The sequence below is a fragment of the Tachyglossus aculeatus genome, chromosome 11 (assembly GCF_015852505.1).
Source record: "Tachyglossus aculeatus isolate mTacAcu1 chromosome 11, mTacAcu1.pri, whole genome shotgun sequence".
Taxonomy (NCBI): Eukaryota; Metazoa; Chordata; class Mammalia; order Monotremata; family Tachyglossidae; genus Tachyglossus; species Tachyglossus aculeatus.
Window position 1 is genome coordinate 18,788,314 of NC_052076.1, and position 15,572 is coordinate 18,803,885.

Here is a 15,572-nt window from a genome sequence, read left to right on the forward strand (position 1 = left end):
TCACTCACTCATTCACTCACTCATTCACTCATTCATTCACTCATTCATTCACTCACTCATTCATTCATTCACTCATTCATTCATTCATCATTCATTCACTCATTCATTCATTCATCATTCATTCATTCACTCATTCATTCACTCATTCATTCATCATTCATTCATTCACTCATTCATTCATTCACTCACTCATTCACTCATTCATTCATTCACTCACTCATTCATTCACTCATTCATTCACTCACTCATTCACTCATTCATTCATTCACTCATTCAATCGTATTTATTGAGCACTGTGCGTACAGCACTACATCCAGTGCTTGAAAAGTACAATTTGGCAACCTATGGAGACCGTCCCTACCCAACAACGGGCTCAGTCGCGATAATGACAATAATAATAATTATTATTATTATAATATGAGAAGCAGCGTGGCTCAGTGGAAAGAGCCCATACGGGCTTTGGAGTCAGAGGTCATGGGTTCAAATCCCGAGTCTGCCGACTGCCAGCTGTGTGACTTTGGGCAAGTCACTTAACTTCTCTGTGACTCAGTTACCTCATCTGTAAAATGGGGATTAAAACTGTGAGCCCCCCCCCCCCCCCCCTTGGGACAACCTGATTACCTTGTAACCACCTCAGCGCTTAGAACGGTGCTTTGCACATAGTAAGCGCTTAACAAATACCATCATTAATTAATTAATTAATAATTGCTGCAATTGTTAAGCGCTTAGTATGTGCCAGGCACTGTACTAAGCTCTGGGCTGGACACAAGTAAATTGGGTTGGATACAGTCCCTGTCCCACTCGGGGATCACAGTTTCAATCCCCATTTTACAGATGAGGGAACTGAGGCCCAGAGAAGTGAAGTGACTTGCCCAAGGTTACACAGCAGACAAGTGGCAGACCCCATAACCCTCTGATTCCCCGGCCCATGCTCTATCTACTATGCCCCACTGCTCCTCCACAATGTGCTGTTTTCCTGCCCCACTACTTGCTCGTGGAACTCCGTGCCCCGGCAGGAACATGACTGGCAGGGACCAGAGAGGAGAGTGGCACTGCACAAACCACAAGTCCTGTCATCAGTTCCTTTTTTTAATGGTATTTGTTAAGTGCTTATCACATGCCAAGCACTGTAAGCAATCATTCGTATTTATAGAGCACTTACTGTGTGCAGGACACTGTACTAAGCACTTAGGAGAGTACAACACAAAATACAGACACATTCCCTGCCCACAACGAGCTTACAGTCTAAAGGGGGAGTCACACATTAGTACAAATGACATTTAACTCCCTCCTCAGACCCCTGTCCCCCACCTCTCCCATCCTTTGCCCCAATGACCTGGCCACCTACTTTATTAAGAAAACTGACATTATCAGGAGTAAGCACCCTAAAATCTCCCCTGCCCCTCCTCAGTCCTTCCCCCTTTCTGCCTCCTCTTCAACTCTTCCTTCTTTCCCAGCAGTATCTCTACAGGAGATCTCCTGCCTCCTCTCAAAATACACATCCTCCACCCCCCTCCACCTGTGCATCTGACCCCATTCCTTTGCACCTTATCAAAACACTTACTTCCTCCCTTCTTCCCTCCCTAACAGACATCTTCAACGGCTTGCTCTCCATGCCCGTGTCTCCTCATCCTAAAAAAACCCTCCCTTGACCCCACCAGTTACTGCCCCATCTCCCTCCTACCATTTCTCTCCAAACTCCTTGAGCGAGTTGTTTACATCTGCTGTCTCAAATTCCTCTCTTCCAATTCTCTTCCTAACCCCCTACAATTTGGCTTCTGTCCCATTCACTCCACAGAAATTGCCTTCTCAAAGGTCACCAATGATCTTCTTCTTGCCAAATCCGACATCCATCATCTCAAACTTAACATTTCCAAAACGGAGCTCCTTATCTTCCCACACAAACCCTGTCCTTCCCCTGACTTTCCCCATCACTGTAGACAGCACCACCATCCTTCCTGTCTCACAAGCCCATAACCTTGGTGTTATCCTTGTCTCCTTGCTCTCATTCAACCCACATATTTAATCCATCACTAAGTCTTGTCGGTCCCTCATTCTCAATATAGCTAAAACCTTCCCTTCCCTCTCCATTCAAACTGCTACCACGTTAATACAGTCACTCATTCTTTCCTGCCTGGATTACTGCATCAGCCTCCTTGCTGACCTCCCAGCCTCTTGTCTCTCTCCACTCCATTCCATACTTCACTTTACTGCCCAGATAATTTTTCTACGGAAACATTCAGGACGTTTCCCCACTCTTCAAGAAACTCCAGTGGTTACCCATCCACCCCTGTATCAAACAAAAACTCCTCACCATTGGCTTCAAAGCACACAATCTCCTTGCCCTCTCCTACCTCACCTCGCTAGTCTCCTACTACAATCCAACCCACACACTTTGCTCCTCTGATGCTAACCTTCTCACTGAGCCTCCATCTTGTCTATCTCACCGCCTACCTTTCCCCCATGTTCTGCCTCTGGCCTGGAACAAACACTCTCTTACCTCAAATCCAACAGACAATTACTCTCCCCCCAACCTTCAAAGTCTTATCGAGCGCACATCTCCTCCAAGAGGCCTTCCCTGACTAAGCCCCCCTTTCCTCTTCTCCCACTCCCTTCTGCATCGCCCTGATGTGCTCCCTTTATTCATCTCCTCTCCCAGCCTCACAGCCCTTAAGTACATAACTGTAATTTATTTATTTATATTAACATCAATCTCCAGCCCTGTAAGCTCATTGTGGGTAGGCAATGTGTCTGTTTATTGTAAGTGCTCGATAAATATGATTGAATGAATAAATTAATCAAGGATAATACATAAGTACTGTGGGGGTGAGTGGCGAATAAAGGGAGGAAGTCAGGGTGATGCAGATGGGAATGGGAAAAGAGTAAAGGAGGGTTTAGTCACGGAAGGTCTCTTGGAGTAGATGAGCTTTCAAAAAGGCTTGGCAGCGGGGGACAGTAATAGTTAGTCAGATATAAAGAGGGCAGGCATTCCAGGCCAGAGGATTCCAGGCGAGATAGACGAGATCGAGGTACAATGAGTATGTTGGCATTAGAGGAGTGAAGTTGGGCCTGGGTTGTATTAGGAAAGTAATGAGGTGAGGTAGGAGGGGGCGAGGTGATTGAGGGCTTTAAAGCTGAGGGGAAGAAGTTTCTGTTTGAGGTGGATGGGCAACAACTGGAGGTTCTTGAGGACTGGGGAAACATGGGCTGAACATTTTTGTAGAAAAATAATAATCATCATCATCAATCGTCTTTACTGAGCACTTACTATGTGCAGAGCACTGTACTAAGCACTTGGGAAGTACAAATTGGCAACATATAGAGACAGTCCCTACTCAACAGTGGGCTCACAGTCTAAAAGGGGGAGACAGAGAACAAAACCAAACATACTAACAAAATAAAATAAATAGAATAGGTATGTACAAGTAAAATAAATAAATACATAAATAGAGTAATAAATATGTACAAACATATATACATATATACAGGTGCTGGGGGAAGGGAAGGAGGTAAGATGGGGGGGATGGAGAGGGGGATGAGGGGGAGAGGAAGGAAGGGGCTCAGTCTGGGAAGGCCTCCTGGAGGAGGTGAGCTCTCAGCAGGGCCTTGAAGGGAGGAAGAGAGCTAGCTTGGCGGATGGGCAGAGGGAGGGCATTCCAGGCCCGGGGGATGACGTGGGCCGGGGGTCGATGGCGGGACAGGCAAGAACGAGGTACGGTGAGGAGATGGGAAGATGGGAAGATAGTTTGGGTATAGAGACTAAATAAGGCATGATGACTTGAGAAAATTGGATGGGGTAAAGAGAGGTCTCTGTTGGGGAACAGGACAGATTTGTAGGGAAGGAGTGTGTAGGTCAGGAGGTTATGGTCAGTTAGAGGGATTTCAGAGTTGGTAAAGGTAGAGTTTGTACAGTGACTGAAGATGATGAGTTTAAGTGTGTTTCCAAACTGGTGAGTGGGAGAGCTGGGGCAGAGTAGGAGGTCAGTGGCGTTGAGGGCGTTGAGGAGTGATAGAAAGCGGTTAGAAGAAGGGTCAACAGGAACATATATGTGGATATTGAAGTCCCCAAGGATCAGTGTAGGGATGGGGAAAGAGAGAAGGAAGGTGAGAAATTGATCAAAATGGTTCCAAAATTTGGAGGTGGGACCTGGGGGACAGTAGATGACTGTGAGTAGTATCTAGCATCTTAAGACTGTATTATAAGCCCTGGGGTTGATACAAGCTAATCAAGTTGGACTCAGTCCCTATCCCACATAGGGCTCACAGTCTAAATCACTATTTTACAGATGAGGTAACTGGGGCCCAGAGAAGTTAAATGATTTGCCCAAGGTCACACATTGGACAAGTGGTGGAGCCAGAATTAGAACACAAGTCCTCTGACTCTCGGGCCCGGACTCTCACCACAGGCTACGCTGTTTCCCCTGCGCAGGTCCTCCGTCTCAGGACCAGGTTCATCCAACAGGGCTGATCCTGTAGACTGTAAACTTGCTGTGGGCAGCAAATGTGCCTACCAACTCTGTTTTATTGTACTCTTCCAAGTGCTTAGTGCAGTTCTCTGTACCCAGTAAGCACTCCCCATAAATACCATTATTATTTTTTGTAATAATTTATTACAATAATAACAACAGTTATACTATCTATTAAGCACTTACTGTGCCAAGCACTGTTCTAAGCACTGGGAAAGTTCCAAGATAATCAGATCAGGCACAGAGTGGGCTACTGGACGGAACACAGGTCTAGGAGCCAGAGGATCTGGGTTCTTCTCCCAGCTCTGCCATTTGCCTATTACTTGACCTTGGGAAAGTCACTTCACTTCTCTGTGCCTGTTTCCTCATCTTTCTCCCTCCCACTTAGAGAGTGAGCCCCATGTGGAACAGGGACTACATCTGACTTGAGTATCTTGTATCTACCCCAGTACTTGGTAGCGTGCTTGGCATAATAATAATAATAATAATAATAATAATAATAATAATAATAATAATGTTAGTATTTGTTAAGCACTTACTATGTGCCAAGCACTGTTCAAAGCGCTGGGGTACATACAAGGCAATTAGGTTGTCCCACATGGGGCTCACAGTCCTCACCCCTATTTTACAGATGAGGTAATTGAGGCACAGAGAAGCACTTGGAAGAATGCAATACAACCAAATTAGCAGACTTGTTCCCCGCCTATAACAAGATCGATTGATTATCATCGTCATCACTAATCAAGCAATTATATTTATTGAGCACTTACTGTGTGCATAGCACTGTACTAAGTGTTTTGGGGAGTAAAATACAAAAGCTGGTAGACATGATCCCTGCCCATAAGGAACCTACAGTCTAGAGGGAGAGATGGGTACTAAAATAAATTTTCTATCAACATCATCAATGATTACTGAGTAACCTTTGTATGCAGAGCATCACACGGGGCATCTACTGTATTCAGAGAGCTGTAGTGGGCACCTTCTAGGCACAAAGTACCGAACAGTACATTTGGGAGAATACTATAAAAAGAAAAGGCCAGTCACCGTTCTTGAGAAGCTTACCATCCAAAGCGGGAGGCAGGCTGACACAGATTATAAGCACGAAACAGAAAAGAATATAATTACAAATGATAAAAATGGAAGTAGACAAATGTATAAATAGGTGCCCTTCCCCTGCCATGGACTGCAGAAATTCATTCGTTCATTCAATCGTATTTATTGAGTGCTTACTGTGTGCAGAGCACTGTACTAAGCACTTGGGAAGTACAAGTTGGCAACATATGGAGAGGGTCCCTACCCAACAACAGGCTCACAGTCCAGAAGGGGAAGACAGACAACAGGTGAACAGGTGTCGTCATCAGAATAAATAAAAGTAAAGCTAGATGCACATCATTAACAAAATAAAATAAATAGAACAGTAAATCAATCAATCAATCGTATTTATTGAGCGCTTACTGTGTGCAGAGCACTGTACTAAGCGCTTGGGAAGTACAAGTTGGCAACATATAGAGACAGTCCCTACCAAACAGTGGGCTCACAGTCTAAAAGGGGGAGACAGAGAACAAAACCAAACATGCTAACAAAATAAAATAAATAGAATAGATATGGTACAAGTAAAATAAATAAATAGAGTAATAAATATGTACAAACATATATACAGGTGCTGTGGGGAAGGGAAGGAGGTAAGATGGGGGGAAGGAGAGGGGGATGAAGGGGAAGAGGAAGGAAGGGGCTCAGTCTGGGAAGGCCTCCTGGAGGAGGTGAGCTCTCAGTAGGGCCTTGAAGGGAGGAAGAGAGCTAGCTTGGCGGATGGGCAGAAGGAGGGCATTCCAGGCCAGGGGGATGACGTGGGCCGGGGGTCGACGATGGGACAGGCAAGAACGAGGCACGGTGAGGAGATTAGCGGCAGAGGAGCGGAGGGTGCGGGCTGGGCTTTAGAAGGAGAGAAGGGAGGTGAGGTAGGAGGGGGCGAGGGGATGGACAGCCTTGAAGCCCAGGGTGAGGAGTTTCTGCCTGATGAGCAGATTGATTGGTAGCCACTGGAGATTTTTGAGGAGGGGAGTAACACGCCCAGAGCGTTTCTGGACAAAGACAATCCGGGCAGCAGCATGAAGTATGGATTGAAGTGGGGAGAGACACGAGGATGGGAGATCAGAGAGAAGGCTGATGCAGTAGTCCAGACGGGATAGGATGAGAGCTTGAACGAGCAGAGTGGCAGTATGGATGGAGAGGAAAGGGTGGATTTTGGCAATGTTGTGGAGCTGAGACCGGTATGTACAATATGTAGTAAATATGCAGTAAATATGTACAAGTAAAATAGAGTAACAAATCTGTACAAACGTATATACAGGTGCTGTGGGGAAGGGAAGGAGGTAGGGTGGGGGGGATGGGGAGGGGGAGAAGAAGGAGGGGGCTCAGTCTGGGAAGGCCTGCTGGAGGAGGTGAGCTCTCAGTAGGGCTTTGAAGGGAGGAAGAGAGCTAGCTTGGCGGAGGTGTGGAGGGAGGGCATTCCAGGCCGGGGGGAGGAAGTGGGCTGGGGGTCAATGAGGAGGTTAGCGGCAGAGGAGCAGAGGGTGCGGGCTCGGCTGTAGAAGGAGAGAAGGGAGGTGAGGTAGGAGGGGGAAAGGTGATGGAGAGCCTTGAAGCCGAGAGTGAGGAGTTTTTGCTTGATGCGTAGGTTGACAGGCAGCCACTGGAGATTTTTGAGGAGGGGAGTGACATGCCCAGAGCGTTTCTGCACAGAGATGATCCAGGCAGCAGAGTGAGGTATAGACTGAAGTGGGGAGAGACAGGAGGATGGGAGATCAGAGAGGAGGCTGATGCAGTAATCCAGTTGGGATAGGATGACAGACTGAACCAGCAGGGTAGCGGTTTGGATGGAGAGGAAAGGGTGGATCTTGGCGATGTTGCGGAGGTGAGACCGGCAGGTTTTGGTGACGGATTGGATGTGAGGGGTGAACGAGAGAGCGGAGTCGAGGATGACACCAAGGTTGCGGGCTTGTGAGACGGGAAGGATGGTAGTGCCGTCTACAGTAATGGGAAAGTCAGGGAGAGGGCAGGATTTGGGAGGGAAGATAAGAAGTTCAGTCTTGGACATATTGAGTTTTAGATGGCGGGCAGTCATCCAGATGGAGATGTCCTGAGGGCAGGAGGAGACATGAGCCTGAAGGGAGGGAGAGAGAGCAGGGGCAGAGATGTAGATTTGGGTACCATCAGCGTAGAGATGATAGTTGAAGCCGTGGAAGCGAATGAGTTCACTAAGGGAGTGAGTGTAGATAGAGAACAGAAGGGGACCAAGAACTGACCCTTGAGGAACCCCTACAGTAAGGGTTTGGGAGGGGGAGGAGGAGCCCTCAAAGGAGACTGAGAATGAACGGTAATAACTGTGGTGTTAAGTGCTTCCTATTTTTCAAGTACTCTGGTAAGTGCTGGTATAGATACAAGATATCAATCAGTCAATGGTATTTATTGTGCGCTTACTGTATGAAGAGCACAGTACTAAGTGCTTGATAATCAGGTTGGACACAGTCCCTGTCCCACATGGGACTCTCTACCTATGAGGGAAGGAAAACAAGTATTTAATCAGGTGAGGGAACACAGAGCACAGAGCAATTAAGTGATTTGTCCAAGGTCACACAGCAGACAAAGCAGGGATTAGAACCCAGGTCTTCTGATGCTTAGGTCCATGCTCTTTCTCTCCACCCTTCTGCTTCTTCCTTCCCATCCGTTAGTGGGGCCCAGAGTCCCCCATGGATCCTGTGGTTGGAGTGGAGGTCGCTGCCGCAGGCCTAGGCCTTCTCCTGCACACGTGCTCTCTCTCTCTCTCTCTGTGTTGCAGGAGAGATGCCCGGTGGGCCCTGTGGGGGTGGCCTGGCGAGGCCTTCGTGGTGGTGGCCGGGACTGACCAAGTGTCCGTGATGCAGGTTTCCTGGTGAGGCTAGGCTATGGCTTTTCCGGTATAGAGTGGCCCTTCTGGAAGGGGAGGGGCAGCCTGGTGAGTCTTGCCAGCTTCGGGGACGGAGTCAGTTTGGCTGGTCCTGCTAGTCGGCCGGGCTCTGTCCAGCATCTGGACAGGGTCCGGAACGGGAGGAGTGGGGCACTGCAGGACCCTCAGGAGCCAGGGCAGCAGGGTCAGCCCCAGGACTCTTTCCGGCTAGGACAAGTAGGCAAATCGAGGATGGAACGGGGGTGCATTTGCCTTTCCCCAGCCCGGCCTGCTCGTCTCCCACATCCCACCCTCAACGAGCCTGCTCAAGCCTTGCCCCGTCCCTACTCACTTCCAGCCCAGTCCTGCCCTCTCCCCACCCGCTCCCCATTGCCCCGGGCTGGGCTGGCCCTCCCAGCTGGTTTGCTAGCCACAACAGCCCAGTTGTTCATCCTCGGTCAGGGAATCCCAGAGAATCAGGCCTCCCTGAGTGACACACAGGGACCCGGGAACCATTTTTTTTTTATGGTATTTGCTAAGCACTTACTATTTGCCAGGCAACACACCAAGCACTGGGGCAGATACAAGCTAATCAAGTTGGACACAGTCCCTGTTCCACATGGGGCTCACAATCTGAATCCCCATTTTACAGATGAGGTTACTGAGCACGGATAATTTAAGTGACTTGTCCAAGGTCACAGAGTAGAAAAGTAGCAGAGCTGGGATTGGAACCCAGGCCATTCTGATTCCCAGGCCCGTGCTCTCAAAGGCAGGACCAGAAATGAACATGGTGTGTGGACCTGGGGGCCGAGGGATGTGTCAGCCATTCTCATCCTGGACCCCGGGGTGGGGGTCCAGGACAGCACCAGACCAAGCCACTACCTGCGAGGCCTTGGCTAGGAGATTTGTCCGTCCATCCAGGCCTCCCTCTTTCCTCCAAGCACACACTCAGCCACACACGCTGCCTTGCCTGCACTCCCCAGCTGGCTGACACCTGTGTTCCCACCCATCCCTTCAGTGCTCACCAGCATGCCCCAGCCCCCCGCCTCCATCACCATGCCCATACACGAAGCCAAACACAGCACCTCATGTCTCGGGCTGGGCACAGCGTCCAGGTCGTGACCAGCTTGGAAGGGGCAGCCCAGCTCCTGGGATGAGGATGCAGGGCAGTAGGAGTCGGGGAGGAGAGGGAAGACAGGGAGGAAGAGGAGACCAGTCAGAGGTGGGAGCAGCTCTTCTCCCCCCGGCAGCCCTTCTGGGCCTCTTCACTCCATTCCCAGAGACTCGAGGGCTCCAGGGACCCCCGACTGGGGTGTAGGACCCCATCCTGTGTGGAAGAGACTCGGCAGGGCCTGGGAAGCAACTCCCCATCCAAATACTTTATTGGGCCCAGACAGGACCCTGGGAGGCTGCAGGTCTGGGGGTCTGTGGGCCTGGGGTTCTGTGGGGCTGGGAGGTCTGCGGGGTTGGAGGCGGTCTGCGGAGCTGGAGGTGCAGCCTGGCCCAAGCCTCTGGGGTCTCAGGCCTTCCTCTCAGCAACGAGCCTCTCGTTGAGCTCACAAAGCTGCGCCAGGAAGCCATCGTTGGGCCCGATGGCGCGGTGCTGGCGCACGGTGCTCAGCGCCGTCCGCACGTCCATGCCCTGGCACAGCATCAGGTAGGCGATGGCCAGAGTCGGGGCACGGCTGTAGCCCTCCCGGCAGTGGACCAGCACGCGGCCTGCGGGCGGAAGGACGGAAGGTTGGACGGGGGGCTTAGGGGGTCCGCAGAGCAGGCAGGGAGTGGCCCCAGTCTGGCAGAACCTTTGTGAAGCATCCAGGGGCAGTCCCAAGGGTTGTGGGTGGCCGGCCAGACCCAGGATTCTTGGGTCCCTGTAGGACCGGCTGAGTGGCTGGACGCAGGGAGGGGGCCAGGGCCCCGGCCCAGGTCCAGGGGAGCGGGATAGGGAGCCGGATCATCTGAGGGCAAACCGGGGAGACTGACGAGGAGGGTGGATGGGGCTGCCTTCGTGCGTCTCTAGAGTGTAAGCTTGTTATGGGCAGGGAACATGTCTGTTAATTCTATTGTAATGTATTCCCCCAAGTGCTTAGTACAGTGCTCTGCACATAATAAGTGCCCAGTAAATCCCACTGATTGATCTCCTTTGTCCAAGGACGGCACCTTGCCCCCTGAGCCTGCAGGGCAGCGGCCCCTGAATGCCCCTGTCTCCTTGCTGCCCAGCAGGCGGTGGCATCCGTCCCACCAGCAGCACCGCCAAAGTCAGGGGAGCCGGGACAGCTCAGCTCATCCCTGCCTTCTCCATGGTTCTTCCCTGTGAGGATGGTGGTGGGGGGCCTGTCAACTCCTCGAGGTCAGGGCCTGGGACTGGAATGTTTTCACGCACTCTTCATTTTCCGAACCGAAACCTGTCCTCCCTGTTTCTATCCCATCACTATAGACAGCAGCACTTAGTACAGTCCCTGGGTCATAGTAAGTACTTAAATACCAAAAAATAAACCTGTCAACTCCTTGAGGTCAGGGCCTGGGACTGGAATGTTTTCACGCACTCTTCATTTTCCGAACCGAAACCTGTCCTCCCCGTTTCTATCCCATCACTACAGAGAGCAGCACTTAGTACAGTCCCTGGCTCATAGTAAGTACTTAAATGCCAAAAAATTAACACAAAAATGAATAAGCAGCACCACCATCCTCCCTGTCCCTTGAACCCATGACCTTGGCATTATCCTCGACTCATTTCTGTCATTCAACCCACATATTCCATCTGTCACCAAATCCTGACAATCAATCCATGAATGGTATTTATTGAGTGCTTTCTATGTGCAAAGCACTGTACTAAGTGCTTGGGAAAGCACGAAACAATTGAATTAGCAGAACAGTTCAAGCTTCACAGCATCACTAAAATCCTACCTTTCCTCTCCATCCAAGCTGCTACCATGATAAATCCAAGCACTTTTCCTAGCCCACCTTGATTACTGTACCAGCCTCCTTCCCGACGTCCCTGTTTTCGGTCTCTCCCCACTTCAATCCATACTTCACTCTGCTGTTTCTAAAACATGTTCAGGCCACATTTCCCCACTCCTCAAGAAGCTCCAGTGATTGCCCATCCACCTCCGCATCAAACAGTATCTCCGTACCATTGACTTTAAAGCAATCAATCACCTTGCCCCCTCCTACTTTACCTCGCTGATTTCTTACTACAGCCCAGCCCGCACACTCTGCTCTTCCAATGCCAACCTTTTCACTGTATCTTGATCTCGTCTATCTTGCCATCCACTCATCACCCACATCCTGCCTCTGGCCCGGAACACCTTCAACACCTTCCCCCTTCATAGCTGAAAGACCATCCCTCTCCCCACCTTCAAAGCTTTATTAAAATCACATCTCCAAGAAGCCTTTCTTGACTAGGCCTCATTTCCCCTACTCCCTCTCCCTTCTGCCTCACCCTTACACTTGGATCCGTACCCTTTAAATACTGGCTATTCACCCCACCCTCAGGCCGACAGCTCTTATGTACATATCCACTATTTACTTTAATGCCTGTCTCCCCCTCTAGACTGCAACCTCCTCATGGGCAGGAATTGTGTCCACTAACTCTGTTGTACTTCCCCAAGCCCCTAGCACAGTGCTCTGCACACAGTAAGTGCTCACTTACTTACTTGTACATATCTATTTTATTTTGTTAGTATGTTTGGTTTAGTTCTCTGTCTCCCCCTTCTAGACTGCGAGCCCACTGTTGGGTAGGGACTGTCTCTCTATGTTGCCAATTTGTACTTCCCAAGCGCTTAGTACAGTGCTCTGCACCTAGTAAGCGCTCAATAAATACGATTGATGATGATGATGATGACTGTCTCTATATGTTGCCAATTTGTACTTCCCAAGCGCTTAGTACAGTGCTCTGCACCTAGTAAGCGCTCAATAAATACGATTGATGATGATGATGATGACTGTCTCTATATGTTGCCAATTTGTACTTCCCAAGCGCTTAGTACAGTGCTCTACACATAGTAAGCGCTCAATAAATACGATTGATGATGATGATGATGACTGTCTCTATATGTTGCCAATTTGTACTTCCCAAGCGCTTAGTACAGTGCTCTGCACCTAGTAAGTGCTCAATAAATACGATTGATGATGATGATGACTGTCTCTATATGTTGCCAATTTGTACTTCCCAAGCGCTTAGTACAGTGCTCTGCACACAGTAAGCGCTCAATAAATACGATTGATGATGATGATGACTGTCTCTATATGTTGCCAATTTGTACTTCCCAAGTGCTTAGTACAGTGCTCTGCACATAGTAAGCGCTCAATAAATACGATTGATGATGATGACAGTGTGAGAGAGGGAGAGAAAGGCAGAGGGAGGGAGGGAGGGAGGGAGGAAGAGGGGTCGAAGTGGGGGGGTGGATTTGGAGTCCGGCCGCCGCAGCGCCCCCTGCTGGGCCGAAGGGGCGGGCGCGGTGGGTGCGCGAGGGCGCCCCCGCGCGGTGGGGCGCGCGCTCGCCGGGTCCTCACCGTCCCGGCCGAGGGCGCCGGCGATGAAGTCGGCCGCGCGGCCGAAGTAGGCGGCGAGGTTGAAGTCCGGCGAGTCGCTGGCGCGGAGGCCCAGGTAGGCGATGTCCGTGCCCGCGTAGAACTGGGCGCCCGTGTCCACGTGCATGAAGGACTTGCCCTCGGCCGCGTTCAGGACGTGCGTGATGCCCAGCCGCCGCAGCCCCGGGATGTCCCGAGCCGCTGACCTGGGGGCGCCCCGGCCGTCACCGACTCCCCGCACGGACGGACGGACTGGACGTCAGGGCCCCGCCCCGCCCCCGCCGCCCCGCCGCCCCGCTCCGCACCGCCCGCCCGCCCGTCCGCCCCCCGCCGACTCACGCGTCGCCCACGAAGAGCCGTGGGGCCACCTCGTTGCACGGCCGGTCCGGGAAGCTGTAGCCGCCGCCGAGGTCGGACAGCAGCTCGTTCAAGTCCCGCACGGAGATGGCGAAGCGGCCGGCCATGGCGGGGAGCGGCGGGGAGCGGCGGGGAGGGGCGGGAGGGGCGGGACCCCGCGCCTGGGGGCGGGTCCCCGCAGCCCCGGGGCTGCGCCGGCCGGCAGCCTCTGGGCAGAGCCGGGGGGCGGGGGCTTGCCTCATCATCATCAATCGTATGCATTGAGCGCTTACCGTGTGCAGAGCACTGGACTAAGCGCTTGGGAAGCCCAAGTTGGCAACATACAGAGACAGTCCCTACCCAACAGTGGGCTCACAGTCTAAAAGGGGGAGACGGAGAACAAAATCAATCAATCGTATTTTTCGAGCGCTTACTATGTGCAGAGCACTGTACTAAGCGCTTGGGAAGCACAAATTGGCAACATAGAGAGACAGTTCCTACCCAACAGTGGGCTCACAGTCTAAAAGGGGAAGACAGAGAACAAAACCAAACATACTAACAAAATAAAATCAATAGAATAGATATGTACAAGTAAAATAAATAAATAAATAGAGTAATAAATATGTACAAACATATATACATATATACAGGTGCTGTGGGGAAGGGAAGGAGGTAAGATGGGGGGATGGAGAGGGGGACGAGGGGGAGAGGAAGGAAGGGGCTCAGTCTGGGAAGGCCTCCTGGAGGAGGTGAGCTCTCAGCAGGGCCTTGAAGGGAGGAAGACAGCTAGCTTGGCGGATGGGCAGAGGGAGGGCATTCCGGGCCCGGCGAATGACATGGGCCGGGGGGCGATGGCGGGACAGGCGAGAACGAGTTACGGTGAGGAGATTAGCGGCGGAGGAGCGGAGGGTGCGGGCTGGGCTGGAGAAGGAGAGAAGGGAGGTGAGGTAGGAGGGGGCGAGGGGATGAAGAGCCTTGAAGCCCAGGGTGAGGAGTTTCTGCCTGATGCACAGATTGATTGGTAGCCACTGGAGATTTTTGAGGAGGGAAGTAACATGCCCAGAGCGTTTCTGGACAAAGACAATCCGGGCAGCGGCATGAGGTATGGATTGAAGTGGGGAGAGACACGAGGATGGGAGATCAGAGAGAAGGCTGATGCAGTAGTCCAGACGGGATAGGATGAGAGCTTGAACGAGCAGGGTAGTGGTTTGGATGGAGAGGAAAGGGCGGATCTTGACAATGTTGCGGAGCTGAGACCGGCAGGTTTTGGTGACGGCTTGGATGTGAGGGGTGAACGAGAGAGCAGAGTCGAGGATGACACCAAGGTTGCGGGCTTGTGTGACGGGAAGGATGGTAGTGCCGTCAACAGAGATGGGAAAGTCAGGGAGAGGGCAGGGTTTGGGAGGGAAGACAAGGAGTTCAGTCTTGGACAGGTTGAGTTTTAGGTGGCGGGCGGACATCCAGATGGAGATGTCCTGAAGGCAGAAGGAGATGCGAGCCTGGAGAGAGGGGGAGAGAGCAGGGGCAGAGATGGAGATCTGGGTGTCATCAGCGTAGAGATGATAGTTGAAGCCGTGGGAGCGAATGAGGTCACCAAGGGAGTGCGTGTAGATGGAGAACAGAAGGGGACCAAGCACTGAACCTTGGGGAACCCCCACAGTAAGGGGATGGGAAGGGGAGGAGGAGCCTGCAAAAGAGACTATTGTTATTGCAATAACAATAATTGTGGTATTTGGGAAGCACTTACTGTGTGTCAGGCACTGTTATAAGCGCTGGGGTAGATACAAGGTAATCAGGTTGTCCCCCTTGGGACTCGTGAGCCCACTGTTGGGTAGGGACCGTCTCTATATGTTGCCAACTTGTACTTCCCAAGCGCTTAGTACAGTGCTCTGCACACAGTAAGCGCTCAATAAATACGATTGATTGATTGATTAATCCCCATTTTACAGATGAGGGATCTGAGGCACAGAGAAGTGACGTGACTTGCCCAAGGTCACACAGCAGACAACTGGCGGAGGCGGGATTAGAACCTCCGACTCCCAAGCCCGTGCTCTTTTCACTAAGCCACGCTGACGCGTACCGGGCGCTGAACCCTGTACTAAACGTTGGCGTAATAATTGTGGATTTGTTAAGCCCTTCTTGTGTGCCACGCACTGAACTAAGCACCGGGATAGATGCAAGATAATCAGGTCCCACATGGGGCTCACAGTCTAAGTAGAAGGGAGAAAAGGTATTGAATCCCCAGTTTGCAGATGAGGGAACTGGGGCCCTGAGAGGTGAAGTGACTTGCCCGAGGTCACACAGCAGGTACA

General features: G+C 51.3%; 1 protein-coding gene across 1 annotated transcript; it reads right to left on the bottom strand.

The window, feature by feature from the left end:
• Nucleotides 1–9,757: 9,757 nt before the first annotated feature.
• Nucleotides 9,758–13,394, bottom strand: DUSP3 (dual specificity phosphatase 3). Its single transcript, XM_038753768.1, has 3 exons — nucleotides 13,264–13,394; nucleotides 12,907–13,130; nucleotides 9,758–10,110 (listed from the first exon to the last, which is right to left on the bottom strand). Exons 1-3 carry the CDS (start codon nucleotides 13,386–13,388, stop codon nucleotides 9,911–9,913), a joined length of 549 nt encoding a protein of 182 aa, XP_038609696.1. The 5' UTR covers nucleotides 13,389–13,394; the 3' UTR covers nucleotides 9,758–9,910.
• Nucleotides 13,395–15,572: the final 2,178 nt, after the last annotated feature.

What these genes read in the sequence shown, in the direction of transcription:
- DUSP3 (XM_038753768.1), bottom strand. Translation starts at nt 13,388, where the DNA reads ATGGCCGGCCGCTTCGCCATCTCCGTGCGGGACTTGAACGAGCTGCTG. An exon ending in CGGCTCTTCGTGGGCGACGC is followed by an intron (nt 13,131 to 13,263) that starts GTGAGTCGGCGG and finishes GGGCGCCCCCAG; the next exon opens with GTCAGCGGCTCGGGACATCC. An exon ending in CGGCGCCCTCGGCCGGGACG is followed by an intron (nt 10,111 to 12,906) that starts GTGAGGACCCGG and finishes TTCCGCCCGCAG; the next exon opens with GCCGCGTGCTGGTCCACTGC.